The 15,662-nt window shown below is 44.3% G+C and overlaps 1 protein-coding gene across 1 annotated transcript in view; it reads left to right on the top strand.

Annotated features, from left to right (window-relative positions):
* Positions 1 to 15,662, top strand: part of LOC134356389 (polycystin-1-like protein 2) — a 134,324-nt gene that overhangs the window by 61,832 nt on the left and 56,830 nt on the right. Inside the window, 4 exon segments of the mRNA XM_063067324.1 lie at positions 1,181 to 1,361; positions 8,939 to 9,257; positions 10,388 to 10,607; positions 11,981 to 12,077. Coding sequence (XP_062923394.1) covers positions 1,181 to 1,361; positions 8,939 to 9,257; positions 10,388 to 10,607; positions 11,981 to 12,077 — 817 coding nt within the window.

Genomic DNA, 15,662 nt, shown 5'->3' with positions numbered 1-15,662 from the left:
TATTGCTAAGGCTAAAAAGCCTTTCACTATTGGTGAAGAATTGATTCTGCCTGCTGCCAAGGACATGCGCCGTGAACTGTTGGGAGAAGCTGCAGCTGAGACTGTACTGCCCTTCTCACAGCTGGTGCGCTATCACTTATCTTCGCTGTCGACAGAATTCGAGCGTCACTTCCCAACCACAAATGACCCAAGACGTGCAAAGGAATGGGTCCGTGACCCATTTGTGAATGTCCCCAGTGAATCATCCATGTCAGCGGGGGAAGAAGATCAACTCCTCGAGCTTGCAAATGACGGCGGGCTGAAAAGTATGTTTGACATAACATCTCTGCCGGCATTCTGGATCAAAGTCAAGGCTGAATATCCTGAGATAGCCACGAAAGCACTGAAAAAGTTGCTTCCATTTCCAATATCATATCTCTGCGAAGCAGGATTTTTCACAATGAATGCAATGAAAACTAAATTTGCGGAATAGACTTGTTGCAGGGAAACAAGCCCAGGACTCCCACTGATTCAGCAATATTGGTGTGTTGCAATGATTTTATATGTCATTACAAGGAAAATATGTGCTGTGTGTTTAATATCCAAATGTTACTTAAAATGTTATGATGCTATTGACTTATAAGTGACTTATAATTGACTTATCACTATATTCGTGCGAGGAAAATATGCGCTGTGTGTTTAATATTAAATTCATTAGATAAACACTTAGAAATGAAATTGAGCGTATTAGCCACTCGTAAGTAACTTATAGTTGACTTATCACCTATATTCCGGTTGTGATTAACACCCACCCTCCCCCGGTCGGCCGGTCCGCAAGAATATTGTCAATATTAAACCGGTCCGCGGTGCAAATAAGGTTGGGGACCCCTGCTAATTGTCAAGGTCAAAGCCAATTTTCAGACTGCAGTGTTCATATCTGATGCATAATATCAAAAACAGACAGTGCTGATAGAAGGAAAGCACGTCTAAGATTGAGGCTGGGTTAATACTTACATCTAATCTGTGGTGTTCAATAATGACACAAGATTCTACATGTGAAATATTGTTCCCTTCCAAACAATGGTATTCTCCACAATGAAAAAAAACGCTCATACTTTGGTATGAGTACATGTGTAAATTTTTTTAAAAAGCTATAAAAATTATTCTGAGAGCAACATCCCCATGGGTTTTTTATCCTTAGGACATCAAAAGGATTGCCTCCTGCTTGCCACAAAAATTGAAAGATGCCATGCCATCTCTGGAAGAAGATATTAGGAACACAGACGATATGAATAAATTGTTGGCGTTAGTAGCAGACATTATTCAGCATTATAATGAGATTGAGCATTCCGAATCTCAGGAGACTACTGTTCCAAATGCAGGTCAGTATATGTGTTTTGCAATCAGTCAGGTCATTTAAAACAGCAATAATAAAGCACTTTTTTCACACATTAAGGCCCATCGCCAAAAAATTTAAGGCAAAGTCAAATGAAACTTCAAAACTGTTGCTTGTAGGTGCAAATTTAAAGATGCAGACTCAAGGCAGGTTGTGGAGACAAAATCCAATTAACTGTGATTTAATTGACCATGACAGTCAGTCTGGAGGGACTTAAAAGCTTCTCTTGTTTTGATATTCCAGATGAAGTTCTGTTTCCCTTTGTGAAGTTAGTAGAAACAGGAAATTCTTCTTGAGGGTCCCATAAAAAATTTTGGGTTTTATGGTCTGCATGGCAGTGCAGCAGTTAGTGCTGCTACCTGTCATCTCTGGCAACCCAGGTTTGACTCACACCACCAGTGCTGTCCATGTGGAGTCTGCATGTTCTTCGCATCATCGTTTAATTGGCCACTGTAAACGCTGTAGTTAAGTGACAAAACCAGTAAGATTAAATAGTTTGCAGGGCTGAAAGGGAAATAAGGAGAAGTGGGATGGGACCAATGGGAAAGTTCTGGCATATATCAGACGGCCTGAATAGCCTCCTTGTGCATCTGACTAAGTAACAGCCTAATCCAAGTGCATACACACCAAGGAGAAACTCAACAACTCCCTCCAACTTTGAAGGCCAGCATCTGTTTAAGTACATGCCATCTATTTCAGGCAGAAAGATCATTGCTCCTATGTTAATGAGATTTGGGAGTTGGCCATTGACCCCCAGTTAAATTCATACTCCCAATCTCTGCACTATTATCTTAATTCCTGGAAACACTGAGCAGACCAGTTTACAACTGTGCCGGGCAGTGTAGGGTTAATATATCATGTTCATGACATCTTATCAGAACTGGCATGATTTGTGAAAATATGATTCTCAATTGGAGCTGATATTTTTATTCTTGGCATGCATCAGACATTTGGCCTCGAGTGATGTCATCTGTGGTACACTGTTACTTGTAGAAAATTTTCAACTGAAATTGGGTTGGTTCCTTCAGGTTGTCATATTTGGGGGTGAAGGGTTAGTGGGAATAAGCTCCCACTACCTATTAAATGCTCCCAAAGGCATGCACCTCAAATAGCCTCTGACAACCATGGTCAGCTCCTGGCCTTCATGCGTGGCCTAGTCACGAAGTCCGAATGAACCATTTCTACTGACATAAGAAGGGGCAAAGGCGGGTAACTGGCACCTTAAAATCAGTCACTTCGGGCAGACGTGGATCATCAGCTGTGGTTGGCTGCTCATCTAGGAACAGGAAAACCCTGAATTCAAACTTCGGCTGCCTTGCATCTATACCCACTCATGGGAATAAACTCCAAGGTAGAATCTGGAGCTGGACTCTCTAAGGCAGTCCCATATTGAGTTCAACACTGACTTCTGCGATGCCAGACTGTATTGGTCTCTGCTGGTCCTTTGGGTTCACCATCTGTGTGGAGGGAGGGCTTCTGCTGCACGGGCAAAAGCCTGCTCTCCTTATCGTACTGCTCTGGCTTGCATACTGGCTTGTGCCTGGCAGCTAGGGCACAAAATCCATCGTCAACCCCGACCAGTGGAGGGCCTCGCGCCTTCCGCTTCTGTGATCTGGTTGTCTTCTCATAGGCAGCCATGTCTCACTTCACTGCAGCTGCGCTGTTCAGACGCAAGTTTAGCCATTTGGACTTACATACTGGCAGCACTGCATTTGGAGCCTCTCAATGGACTGGGAGACTGCCACAAGTTGTCAATTTCTTTTGAGTGAAATTCCCTGCTATTTGCCCATTAATTAACACTTTACCATGGGGGCTGCAGTAGTGGTTCTACAGGCTGAGCTGAAAGGGCTGGAGCTTGCAGTGTAGGCACCGGAGGCAGAGTAGACACACCAGGTCTTTACAGAGGAAAAGGGCAAAGAAAGACTCATGTCTATCAACTCCATTTCCCAAGTGCATTCAGAACATGATCCTATCTGCAGCTGGCCACCTTCTATGTTGGGTCCAGCCCTACCGGGGGGATCAGGAAAAGTTGTGATGATCCGACTGGAAGATGACAAGCAGCTGGACTGAGGAACTACAGCCTGGAATCGATGGATTTGGGCAGATTAGATTAGGTTAGATTATGAGGACACGCAGTCCTCTTTTATTGTCACTTAGTAATGCATGCATTAGAAATGATACAATGTTCCTCCAGTGTGTTATAACAGAAACACAAAACAGACCAAGACTGAAAAACTGACAAAAACCACATAATTATAACATATAGCTACAACAGTGCAAGCAATACCGTAATTTGATAGAAGAACAGACCATGGGCACGGTAAAAAATGTCTCAAAGTCTCTCAAAAGTTCCAACATCTCATGCAGATGGTAGAAGGAAGAAAACTCTCCCTGCCATGAGCTTCCAGCGCCGCAAACTTGCCGATGCAGCACCCTGGAAGCACCTGACCACAGTCCGACTCTGAGTCCGTCCGAAAACTTCGAGCCTCCGACACCGAGCACCATCTCTGCCGAGCGCTTCGACCCCAGCTCCAGCCACCAGCAACAGGCAAAGCCGAGGATTTGGTGCCTTCCCCTCCGGAAATTCTCGATCACACTGTAGCAGCGGCAGCGAACTGGGCATTTCAGAAGTTTCTCCAGATGTTCCTGCATGCTTCTCACATCCGTCTCCATCAAACCAAGATTGTGCATGGCCCCTATTTAACAAATACAATATCATTTCACTAGAGAGGCCGCGCGTGCGCTGCATCGCACTGCCATCTTCTCCTCCCTCCTCCCTCCAGATGTGAGGCTATAGCCAGAAACTAGCGCTGGGAATTGAGATGCTGACATCCCAAGAAAACTCAACATTTTCTAACTCCACCACGCCATTGCTGACCCTCAGACAGGGCATATAACTGATGTAATCGTGTATTTGCTATAGAACAGACTATAGAGCTGGCATCATATCCTCCTGAGCTAGATTAAATATAGATGGTCAGCTCCCTCATGGTAGGTACATTAGCTGGCATGTTCGCAGCTACATTAACAGCATTTAAAAGACACTTGGACAGGGGGATGGGGGGACATGGGAAGGAGAAGTTGAGGGAGAGGTGGGTCACATGTGGGTAGGTGGAATTATCTTAGTATTTTGGCCTGTATGGAGAGTTTAGGCTGAAGGACCGGTTTCTGTGCTCTGTGACTGATGGTAGGTGGCATCTCTCGGCACTCGAAAAGCAGCAGTTTGCTCCTGGGAAATGCAGGCAGAGTTCTGAGACCACAGTGAGGCCTAAAGACTTTGGATGTCTCTCACATATGCCACAGTGAAAGCAGAAAACTCCATCTTTGAGAAGGGCTCAGAAAGTGAGGAAAGAAACTCTTCTCCCAAGAGAGTGGTAGAGGCAATGTTTTAAAGGCAGAAGTGAATTGATTCTTGATAAGCAAGGGGGTGAAACATTACCAGGGTAGAAGGAAATATGGACTTGAGATTATAATCTGGGTTCTTATTTAATGACGGTTGGATTTGAGGGGTGAATGGCTTATTCCTTCTGTTAATTTGAATGCTCCTATACAAGTGTGCAACTGTAGAGTTAAGTAGCGTAGTCAGGAAAACTGAAAGATGCCGTGCCATCACTGGAAGAAGATATGAGAAATGCAAATGATATGAATAATTTAGTGGTATTAATAATAGATATTATTTAGCACCAAAATGAAATTGAACATCATGAAACTCAGGGGACTACCAGGTACCATACCATAGCAGAATTGGTGTGAGTATTTCTGGGGTGTGTCCATCTTGTTCAACGTGCTGGAGTGTGAGTGCTGTAGCTGGGTCAATTTCAAGACCAGATTTGTGAGCTACATATCCACAACAGAGATAAGAATTCCCTTGTTGTTATGAGTTGTGATGAGAGTCCATGACGAGAGTGACTTGGATCCAAATGCTCAAGTATCCAAGGCTAGGATCAAGATAAAGGTTCAAAATGGATCGAGAATTTGAGCACAAAACAAATACTAGACAAGATCACGAGTAGGCTTATGATTGAGCACTGAACCTCAGTTCAGGCGCTCCTTAAATGCTCAATCCTTGGCGCCCAAAACATGATTGCCAATTAGCAAGACTGTCCAGAATCTTTAAAGGAGTCACACCAGTTAGCCATACTCTTGGGGGGGGGGTGGTTAGAGCTTTTGAACCTCGGAAGCTGGTGAGTTGTAACAGGACCCCCTCCCTTATGACCAAATCCTGCCTATTCTGGCTGGTCGGAGAGATGACGACTGTAGTCATGGATGAGAGTTGGACCCAAGGTGTCTCTTTCGGGCACCCAGCACCTCTCCTCCGGTCTGAATGCTTCTCAGTCCACGAAATATTGCTGAACACCTCGAACAGTAGGCGAGTCCAAAATTCTTCTCGCGGTGAAAACCTATTCCCTGCAAACAAACCTTGGTGGCAGTGGGGCTGTTGGTGGTGGGGCTAACAGGCTGGTGTTCACAGGCTTTAACCGAAATGTGGAAAGTAGGATTGATCTCGAGGGTCCTGGGGAGCTGCAACGTGTATGCCTCTGGGTTTACTTTCCCGAGAATTCTGAAGGGTCTAATGAACCTGGGTGCCAATTTCCTGGACTCTACTTGAAGAGGCAAATCCTGAGTCGACAGACAGACCTGTTGCCCGGGCTGCAAAGCTGGTCCCAGTCTTCTGTTGTGGGTAGCCTTTATTTCAGCCTTCTGGGTAGAAGCTAACAAAATCTCTCTTGCCCTAGTCCATCTCTCGTTGCAGTGTCAGGTGAGATGTGCAGCCACAGGAACCCCAACCTCTGTCTCCTGCTCAGGGAAGAGTGGCAGAGAATACCCAAATTGGCATTTGGAAGGAGACATCCCATGTGCTGAATGCGGTAAAGTGTTGTTGGTGACCTTTGTCCATGCCAAATAGTTCCTCCACTTGTCCAGTCTTTCAGCAGCCAGGAACCTTAGACTACATTTCACATCTTGGTTCACCCGCTCTGTCTGGCCATTGGACTGATGATGAAACACAGAGGAAAGACTCGAATCTACTGGCTTGGGTGCTGCAATTATTCCTGAACTCTCCTCCAAGGATGACTCCTGAGACTCCGTCGGTAGCGAAGGAGCTTCAGTAGACCCCAGAGCCTCCCCCACAGGTCTACAAGAATCTTTAGTGAAAACTGAAGCCAAATCACCGTCCAAATTCTCATCCCTCCCCTCAGACATTGGCGGTAAGGTGCAACAAATGCTCCTTGTGCTCCTGGGACTAGATTCCAAGGATCTCCGTCCTGGAGTCTTCCCCTTAGATGGGACCTAACAATGGAGCCCTTTGGCTTAGCTGCTAGGGTTCCATACTGCCTTGGTATCTCCTTGGTTTGCTCTTGGTCTAGAGATCTCATTCCAGCGCACCCTGACTGAACTGGGTCGGGACTCACATGGGCCTATTGGCAGGAGCCGACATTCCTCCCTTGAAGGTAGGACTGGGTTTCCGGAAGGCTCCAGGATGCCTTGAGCAGAAGTCTATCCCCTCGTTGGCTGCTGGTCTCGGGAGAGTCTGCGGGTCAGAACACCAAGCTGAAAACATACCTTCTTACGATGGCTGGACCAAGCAATGATTCTCCCCTCCCTCCAGTCTTTGGATGGGTGATACTGAGACAGCCAAGGATCAGGGGTATGAGTGGAGGGTCAATAATGTAGAAACTAATGTTTTCCACATGATTTCCTATTGTGTTGGGCACGTGGCCAAGTGGTTAAGGGGTTCGTCTAGTGATCTGGTCACTAGTTCGAGCCTCAGCTGTGGCAGCATGTTTGTGTCCTTGAGCAAGGCACTTAACCACACTTTGCTCTAGTGCCTGTGCGAGGAGTGGCGCCCCACACAGACTTCCAATCATGTGAGGCATGAAAATGCCTGAAGCAGGCCTCTCATGGTCTGAGTCGATGTCCCCTCCCCCCACCATACTAATCTGCAACACCACAGTCTGTTGCTGGATCTGCCTAGCGGGTGGCCATCCAAGATAGTTGCGGGCATGGGCTTACTCAATTCTCACAGCGGTATGTTGAACAGATGGGTGGTTCCTCTATCCAGAAAATTACTTGCTGTCCCAGAGTCCATAAAGGCCTTCGCTTGCCTCAGGTTCTAACCCTAGTTAAACTCCGCCTTCAGCACAAAACCAGAATCCGTGGGTTTGTGCGTAGTGGCCGCTACCGACGTTGGACAATCTTAGCAGTTTCCCAGATGGTTGCAGCTTCAGACATTCAACCCACAGGTGACCTGCTTCCCCACAGTAAAAGCAGCAACTTTGACTCTGGCACCAGGACCTCTCATTGGTGCAGTCTAGTGCAACTGATCTGCATGGGTTTGACTGGATTTTGAGGAGGCAATGGGCTAGTCATGGTCTGAGGTTGGGGAGTGGAGCAACAAAGGGTAGAGTCTAGGCTCAGGCTAACCCTTTGACCTCATGATGTAGTCCCACTGTCACTCTGCCAGGCAATTATTGAGATGCAGGGACTGGTCAACGAGAACCTCTAAGCTCTAACCTCTAACCTCACAGGCATCCTTCAGTTCATCTTGGAGTCCGTGGTGGTGTAGCGTGGCTAAGGCCTCCCCGTTCCAACCATTCTGAGCCAAGGTCCGAAATTTGATTGCGTGGTCAGCTGCTGATCGTTCGCTGTCGAACCTTCATCAGGTGGTCTGAGGCTCGGCTGGTTCTGAGGAGTGATGAACCTTCCTCATGGCGGCCATGAATTCCTCTGAGTTGGAGTAAATCTCTAACCTGTGTTCCCAATGCGCAGTGGCCCAGGACTCCTTGACAAGGGTGACTTGGACCCAAATGCTGGTGTATCCAAGGCGAAGATCGAGACACGGTTTCAAATGGGATCAAGAATCTGAGCATAAAACAAACACTAGGCGAAATCGCAAGAGTCGGCTTATGATTGAGCACCAAACCTCAGTTCAGGCGCTCCTTAAATGCTCGATCCTTGGTGCCCAAAACATGATTGCCAATTAGCAGGACTGTCCTGAATCTTTTAAGGGGTGCACTAGCTATCCATACTCTGGGGAATTAGAGCACCTAAACCTCGGAAGCTAGCGCGGATAGGTGCGTGTTGTAACAATGGTGGACATGTCCCTTTCCCAGCAGAGCTCTCTTGCATCCCGTTTATCAGAGAACAATAACGAATGCATTTCCAGCAGTGATGTGCCTTAATGGAGAGATTCTCTGTATGTTACTTGATGCATCATTAGGTGTGTCATATTGAGCTATGAAGCAATGTCAATCATGCACCACCAGTGGAAAGCAAGTTCTGTGAATGACCATTTAAAAAATAATTTCAATGAAATACCAGTCCAACTTGCACCAGAATGATAGCATGTGTTAACTTGCATACCTCAAGTATAGATTTTTATTTAGAGTAATCTAAATTCTATCATTTTTCTCCTGAGGTAATAACTAATCAGCCGTAATACATTCATAACAATCAGTATTTTTGAAAACATGTAAAATATTTTCATTCTTAGTCAAAGCAAAAGACATTGAAAAGTATGTAAGATGTATATCCGCTAAATAATGGAAATGGTTGTGATTTCAGAAAATGATTCTTCTGCCGACTCTAGAAATGATCACCAAAGTGAAGATAATGATTCAATAGCCAGCAGACCTGAAGAAAGCGAAGACAATTCTGCCAAGCAGAAGAACCAAATCATGCAACATTTCTTTCACTATGTGAAGCTTTTGCTTCAATTTGTGGAAACTGAGCTGCAAGAGATGGATATAAAAAAATTTCGGAACCCTTACACTCAGATTCATGCCATAGACCAAGTGCGGAAGATAAGACAATTTATTAAAGCTGCCATTAAGGCCAATGAAGATGATGATAAGGGCGTTGACGATGACACTAGTACCAAAGGGTAGAGTTACCTTTTCAAGTACTTGAGGTTTAGCACTCCTAGTTCAAAATAATTTCTAAAAGTAACAATGAATGTTCAGTGTTACGTACCCCGTAACTGGGTTGCCAAACCAGCAGAAATGGATCACTCAGTTGGAGTCTGGAGTACTAGAACTAAGAAAGTTTTATTAAAGGAACAAGCAACACAGTAATCGAAAGGATAATAAATGCAACAGTTCAGCGATGATAAACACACATATGCACAGAATTTAGATAACAGCATCAATCAAGCTCTATCGTTGTCTAGGGGTAAATGACCAAATTTCAAAGTGACTCAAAGTTCAGTCCAGTTTAGTAGTTCAGTTCGCAGTAATCGTTGCCATGGCGATGGACAACATGGGGGGGGGGGAGAGAGAGAGAGAACAGGAACAACTGATCATTCAGACACGGCTTCACTCACAGACCGGCGAGATGGCTCAGAAGCAGCTTTTGGGCGGGTCCTTGGTGATGTCACCTGAGGTCACCGACTGTGACCCCTCCTCCAGATGCGGTCGATCCTCTGCAGTGAACCCGGCACCCAGGCAAGGGCGGACACACACCGGGTTCCCGCTGATCGTACCTTTCCACCCTGGCCGTTGTCTGATACTTCCCACCGACTCGTGAGAAGCGTACCGCTTCCAGGGTCTCATTACCTCGGGTGGCGTGTGTCTCGCCTTCGCGAACCAGTCCCTTTTTATCCCCCTGCTGGGGTATTGCCTGTCCATCACTTCAAACAGTTCAGGGTTCAAAGGGGGAAGCCGCTCCAGACAGCTCTCTCTCCCCCGTCCCTTCATTACACATCTCCAGACGCTGCTCCATTGTTCCTTATCTCTCCTTCCCCTGAGGGCAGGTGGCAGACCACTTGCTGATGTCACTGATGCTAACCCAGGCCAGCAAACATCTTAATTTTATCTGTATTCTCATCACATCAGTAATTTTGAATAATGTTGAATGAGTAATGGAAATGGTAGGACTCCCGTGTCCATGTTCCGGTAAATATGATGTCCATGACCCTTGAGTCAAAAGTCTACCTTTGTAAACTATAACTGCAGTTTGCATTCATTCTCTTGTTTGTTAATTCCATTTACAATGAGTTTGCTAACTGTTCAACAGGGAATCTCTGCCTGGAAGTGAAAAGAAAAGTTTTAGTTTGGAGAGTCTCCCATGGTGGTTCGTGTACGTCGGCTGGTTCCTGGTGTTTTTCACAAGTGGTATCTCGGCATTCTTTACTATGCTGTATAGTCTTGACTATGGCAAAGAACAGTCCACTCGCTGGCTTGTGTCCATGATCATCAGCTTCCTTGAAAGTATCTTCATCATACAGCCTCTAAAGGTAATGGCAGGAGAGAGAAATGAAGAAAACTAACCTGTCAATCTATCAAATGTTGAAATTAACCAGAATCATACTCCTTTTGGAGCTGATTGAACAGCTAATGATATCACCCAATTCAGTGAGGTTCGCTGGTGAAGGAACTAAAATAAGTTCCCTTTGTATATTTTTGCCAGTGTGGAGACCGCTGTACATGATTGGAGGCAATCTTTCTATGAGCTGCCCATTTTAAATCACTGTTGCTGCCCTTAAAGTTGGTCAGAATTTTTGGTTGCCAAACTTCTGAACAGCTATTGGTTGATAAGCGGAATCATAGTTAGTGACGGTGAAAGCTAAAAGATAATTCCACCACCAACCCCACCACCCCCCAGAAATGTTCCCTCCCCTGCACCCTATTACACTAGAAATGTATAGAGATTTGGAAGCAGTATAGTGCAGTATAATTGCCAGAAAGCACAGAGAGTTAGAATTCAACCATACTTGTAAAAGTATCGTTTTGGTTGGCCAATCATTTGGCTTTATTCTTTGCATTGAGGATGTGCGGGCCTTTTGGCACAGCAGTAATACCTGGAGTGTACAAGCATATTTGTGGGATGCTTCAGGCAACAAATATCTATATTTAGAAAAGAATTCAGCCCCTTGAGCCATCTCTGCCTTTTATAAGATCAGTTCTTCTGGCTAATGCTCTGATTCTGTAACTGATTATGCTGTTATGCTAGGACAGCACGGTAGCATAGTGGCGAATACAATGCTTTACAGCTCTGGCTGTAAGATTGGGGTTCGATTCCCACCACAGTCTGTAAGGTGTTGGTATATTCTCCGCATGAACATGCAGATTTCCTCTGGATGCTCTAGTTACCTCCCACATTCCACAGAATTGTTAATGAGTTGTGGGCGTGCTGTTGCTATGTTGGCACTGGAAGGATGGTGACACCTGCGGGCTGTCTGGCACAATCCTCACCATTTCTCGATTTGATGCAAAACTCGGCATTTCACTGTTAGTTTGATGCACCTGTGGCACATAAAACTAATCTTCCTATACTTGTTGAAAGGGTCTACAGAGAATGGTATGGATTCTGACTTTAGGCACAAGTACTGATGAGAGACAGTTTGCCCAGTCAACTTCACCGCAGAAGACCTCCCCGTACTTGTTCCATCTATAAGCAGTGCAGACCAACCCCAGGTGACATTGATAATGAGCAATGTCATTAGCCCTGGCTGTATCCTTTGATAATCCTAACGAGCAGACAGTATACGGTCAGAATGCAGGCTGTGTTTCAGTAAACGAGTGCAGATTAACTGTGCTTCATAATCTGTGCCAACTTCCAGGGGTGAAGCAAGTGTAACTCATCAATTTTGCTTGTCTCTTCTTTAAGGTTTTACTTGTTGCTGCATTTGCTGCCCTGATTGTCAAAAAAATTGAAAGAAATGACACTGAGGAAAATTTCAATGAGGATTTTCTTACCTCAGAATGTAAGTCTTAGTATAATGACGACTATCACGGTTACTGACATGAAACAAATTGTTGATGGTTCTGGTATTTATTTCTATTGAATAATAATCTGATTAATACAGTAAAACTGCAATATTTGGCGTAAGTAATCGACTTGGCTGCTCATATACAGTATAACCAGTCAAGGAGCTGAAGATTCCACTTTCTGTAAAGTGCCTTGGACAGTTGGGTCAGCAGCATACTTCCATTCTCCTACCCTCAGCTGGATATTCCTTTTCTCTTACCTTATATTAAGTGCAGATAAGACTGTACGAGCGCAGAGTTCTGCTAATTTTTTTCATTTTACTGCTGGAAACACCAAGGTGCTACTACATGGGATAATGGTGGAACTCTGATCATGCCTTCTATACAACTATTGAATGACTTCGCACCAGTGAGGCTATTTAGTTTAATGTGTCTTTGTTGATTCTTTGAAACAGCATCCAAGCATTCCCATTTCCCTAGTCCTGCATTTCAAAGGTTCATTTTATTGTATAAGTATGCATGTACAATACAACTCTGATATTTGCCTTCTCCAGATAGCCATGAAATACGCATAAAAATGAAAATGAAACAAAGCATGCAGACCCCAGAATCTCCACCCCCTCCCCACAGAAAAAAACAGCAACAATAGCAATAAATCTCCACCCCCTCCATGCAGGGAAAAAACAGTGACAATGACAATCCCCAACCCTATCACCTGCAGAAGAAAACAATGACAATACAATCCCCAACCCCCTTATGTGGCCTTGGTTTTTCTGTTAACAACATAGAATTTGTGCCCTTTCTCTGGATCCTTCACCCAATGGAAATGGTTTCCTCTTATTTCCTCATTATTTTGAACACCTCCATACTCCAGCCTCACTAGCATCTCCATGTAACAGAAGTTTTCAATCTCTAGGACCATTCCAATGTATCCAGCATTAGTCAGCATAAATTGATGGATCCTAGCCAGCTGGGACAACTTTCTTGTACTCGTGCCCCTATTTATGAAAGAAAGGATTCCACGTGCCTTTCCAACAACTTGTCAGTTTGCTCTTTGAAGATAGCATATATAAACAATTTGTTACTATGTCCTCCTTAATATTGTACCACAGAGTTGTAGAATATTTCCATTTCCATTTCTCCTTCAAAGGAGAAATTTTGAGAGTGCAGAGTTTGTATGTTCCTGTCAGGATTAAAGGCAAAGTGAATAAGAATAAGGAACCTTGGTTCTCAAGGGATATTGGAACTCTGATAGAAGAAGAGAGAGATGTATGACATGGACAGGAAACAGAGAGCAAATAAGGGGCTTGAGGAGCATAAAAAATGCAAAAAAAAATACTTAAGAAAGAAATCAGGAGGGCTAAAAGACAACATGAGGTTGCTTTGGCAGTTAGGGTGAAGGATAATCTAAAGAGCTTCTACAGGTATATTAAGAGCAAAGGATAGTAAGGGATAAAATTGATCCTCTTGAAGATCAGAGTGGTGGGCTACGTATGGAACCAAAAGAAATGGAGGAGACCTGAAGTGGGTTTTTTGCATCCGTATATACTAAGGAAACTGGCATGGAGTCTATGGAAATAAGGCAAACAAGTAGTGAGCTCATGGAACCTATACAGATTGGAGAGGAGGAGGTGCTTGCTATTTTGAGGCAAATCAGAGTAGATAAACCCCCAGGACCTGACAAGGTATTCCCTCGGGCCTTAAAGGAGACTAGTGTTGAAATTGCAGGGGCCCTGGCAGAAATATTTAAAAAGTCAGTATCTATGGGTGATGTGCCGGAGGATTGGAGGATAGCTCATGTTGTTCCGTTGTTTAAAAGAAGCTCTAAAAGTAATCCAGGGAATTATAGGCCGGTAAGTTTGACGTTTGTAGTAGGTAAATTATTGGAAGGAGTACTAAGAGATAGGATCTACAAGTATTTGGATGGACAGGCACTTATTAGGGAGAGTCGACATGGCTTTGTGCATGGTAGGTCATGTTTAACAAATCTATTAGTTTTTCGAGGAGGTTACCAGGAAAGTGGATGTAGGGAAGGCAGTGGATGGTGTCTACATGGACTTCAGTAAGGCCTTTGACAAGGTCCCGCATGGGAGGTTAGTTAGGAAGATTCAGTCACTAGGGCTACATGGAGAGGTGGTAAATTGGATTAGACATTGGCTCAATGGAAGAAGCCAGAGAGTGGTAGTGGAGGATTGCTTCTCTGAGTGGAGGCCTGTGACTAGTGGTGTGCCACAGGGATCAGTGCTGGGTCCATTGTTATTTGTCATCTATATCAATGATCTGGATGATAATGTGGTAAATTGGAACAGCAAATTTGCTGATGATACAAAGATTGGAGGTGTAGTAGACAATGAGGAAGGTTTTCAAAGCTGGCAGAGGGATTTGGACCAGCTGGAAAAATGGCAGATGGAGTTTAATACAGACCAGTGTGAGATATTGCACTTTGGAAAGACAAACCAAGGTAGAACATACAAGGTAAATGGTAGGGCACTGAGGAGTGCAGTAGAACAGAGGGATCTGGGAATACAGATACAAAATTCCCTAAAAGTGGCGTCACAGGTAGATAGGGTCATAAAGAGAGTTTTTGGTACATTGGCCTTTATAAATCAAAGTATTGAGTATAAGAGTTGAAATGTTATGGTGAGGTTGTATAAGGCATTGGTGAGGCCGAATTTGAGGTGCTGTGTGCAGTTTTGGTCACCAAATTACAGGAAGGATATAAATAAGGTTGAAAGAGTGCAGAGAAGGTTTACAAGGATGTTGCCGGGACTTGAGAAACTCAGTTACAGAGAAAGGTTCAATAGGTTAGGACTTTATTCCCTGGAGCGTAGAAGAATGAGGGGAGATTTGATAGAGGTATATAAAATTATGATGGGTATAGATAGAGTGAATGCAAGCATGCTTTTTCCACTGAGGCTAGGGGAGAAAAAAAGCAGAGGACATGGGTTAAGGGTGAATGGGGAAAAGTTTAAAGGGAACATTAGTGGGGGCTTCTTCACACAGAGAGTGGTGGGAGTATGGAATGAGCTGCCAGATGAAGTGGTAAATGCGGGCTCACTTTTAACATTTAAGAAATACTTGGACAGGTACATGGATGGGAGGTGTATGGAGGGATATGGTCCAGGTGCGGGTCAGTGGGACTAGGCAGAAAATGGTTCGGCACAGCCAAGAAGGGCCAAAAGGCCTGTTTCTGTGCTGTAATGTTCTATGGTTCTATGGTTCACTTACTTAACCACTTCTTTTCAACTTGTGAATCTGTTGCTCAGATTTGATACTATAAAGGCATAAAATTATAAAGCCTGGTAACAGGTCAATCATTCATGCTGACAAGCTGCCTTCCTGAGCTTTCACTAGTTAAGAACAATGAAGAATTTGAAGGTATTGATACTCATCTTGAATGTTACAATTAAAATGAAGATCTGGAGGATGCAATCACTGACAGCATTGTATGAAGGCAGTTCATTATCTGCACTAGGTGTCTGCCCTCATTTATTCATTTGCCATCAAAAAACGCAATGTGGTGAATTCTTCCATTGTTAAGTATTAGGAGCTAATACACAGTTTCATAGTACTGTAGTATC

This window comes from Mobula hypostoma, chromosome 14, assembly GCF_963921235.1.
Source record: "Mobula hypostoma chromosome 14, sMobHyp1.1, whole genome shotgun sequence".
NCBI lineage: Eukaryota > Metazoa > Chordata > Chondrichthyes > Myliobatiformes > Myliobatidae > Mobula > Mobula hypostoma.
Note: the sequence above shows the minus strand (reverse complement) of the source record. Positions and strands in the feature narration are given on the sequence as shown.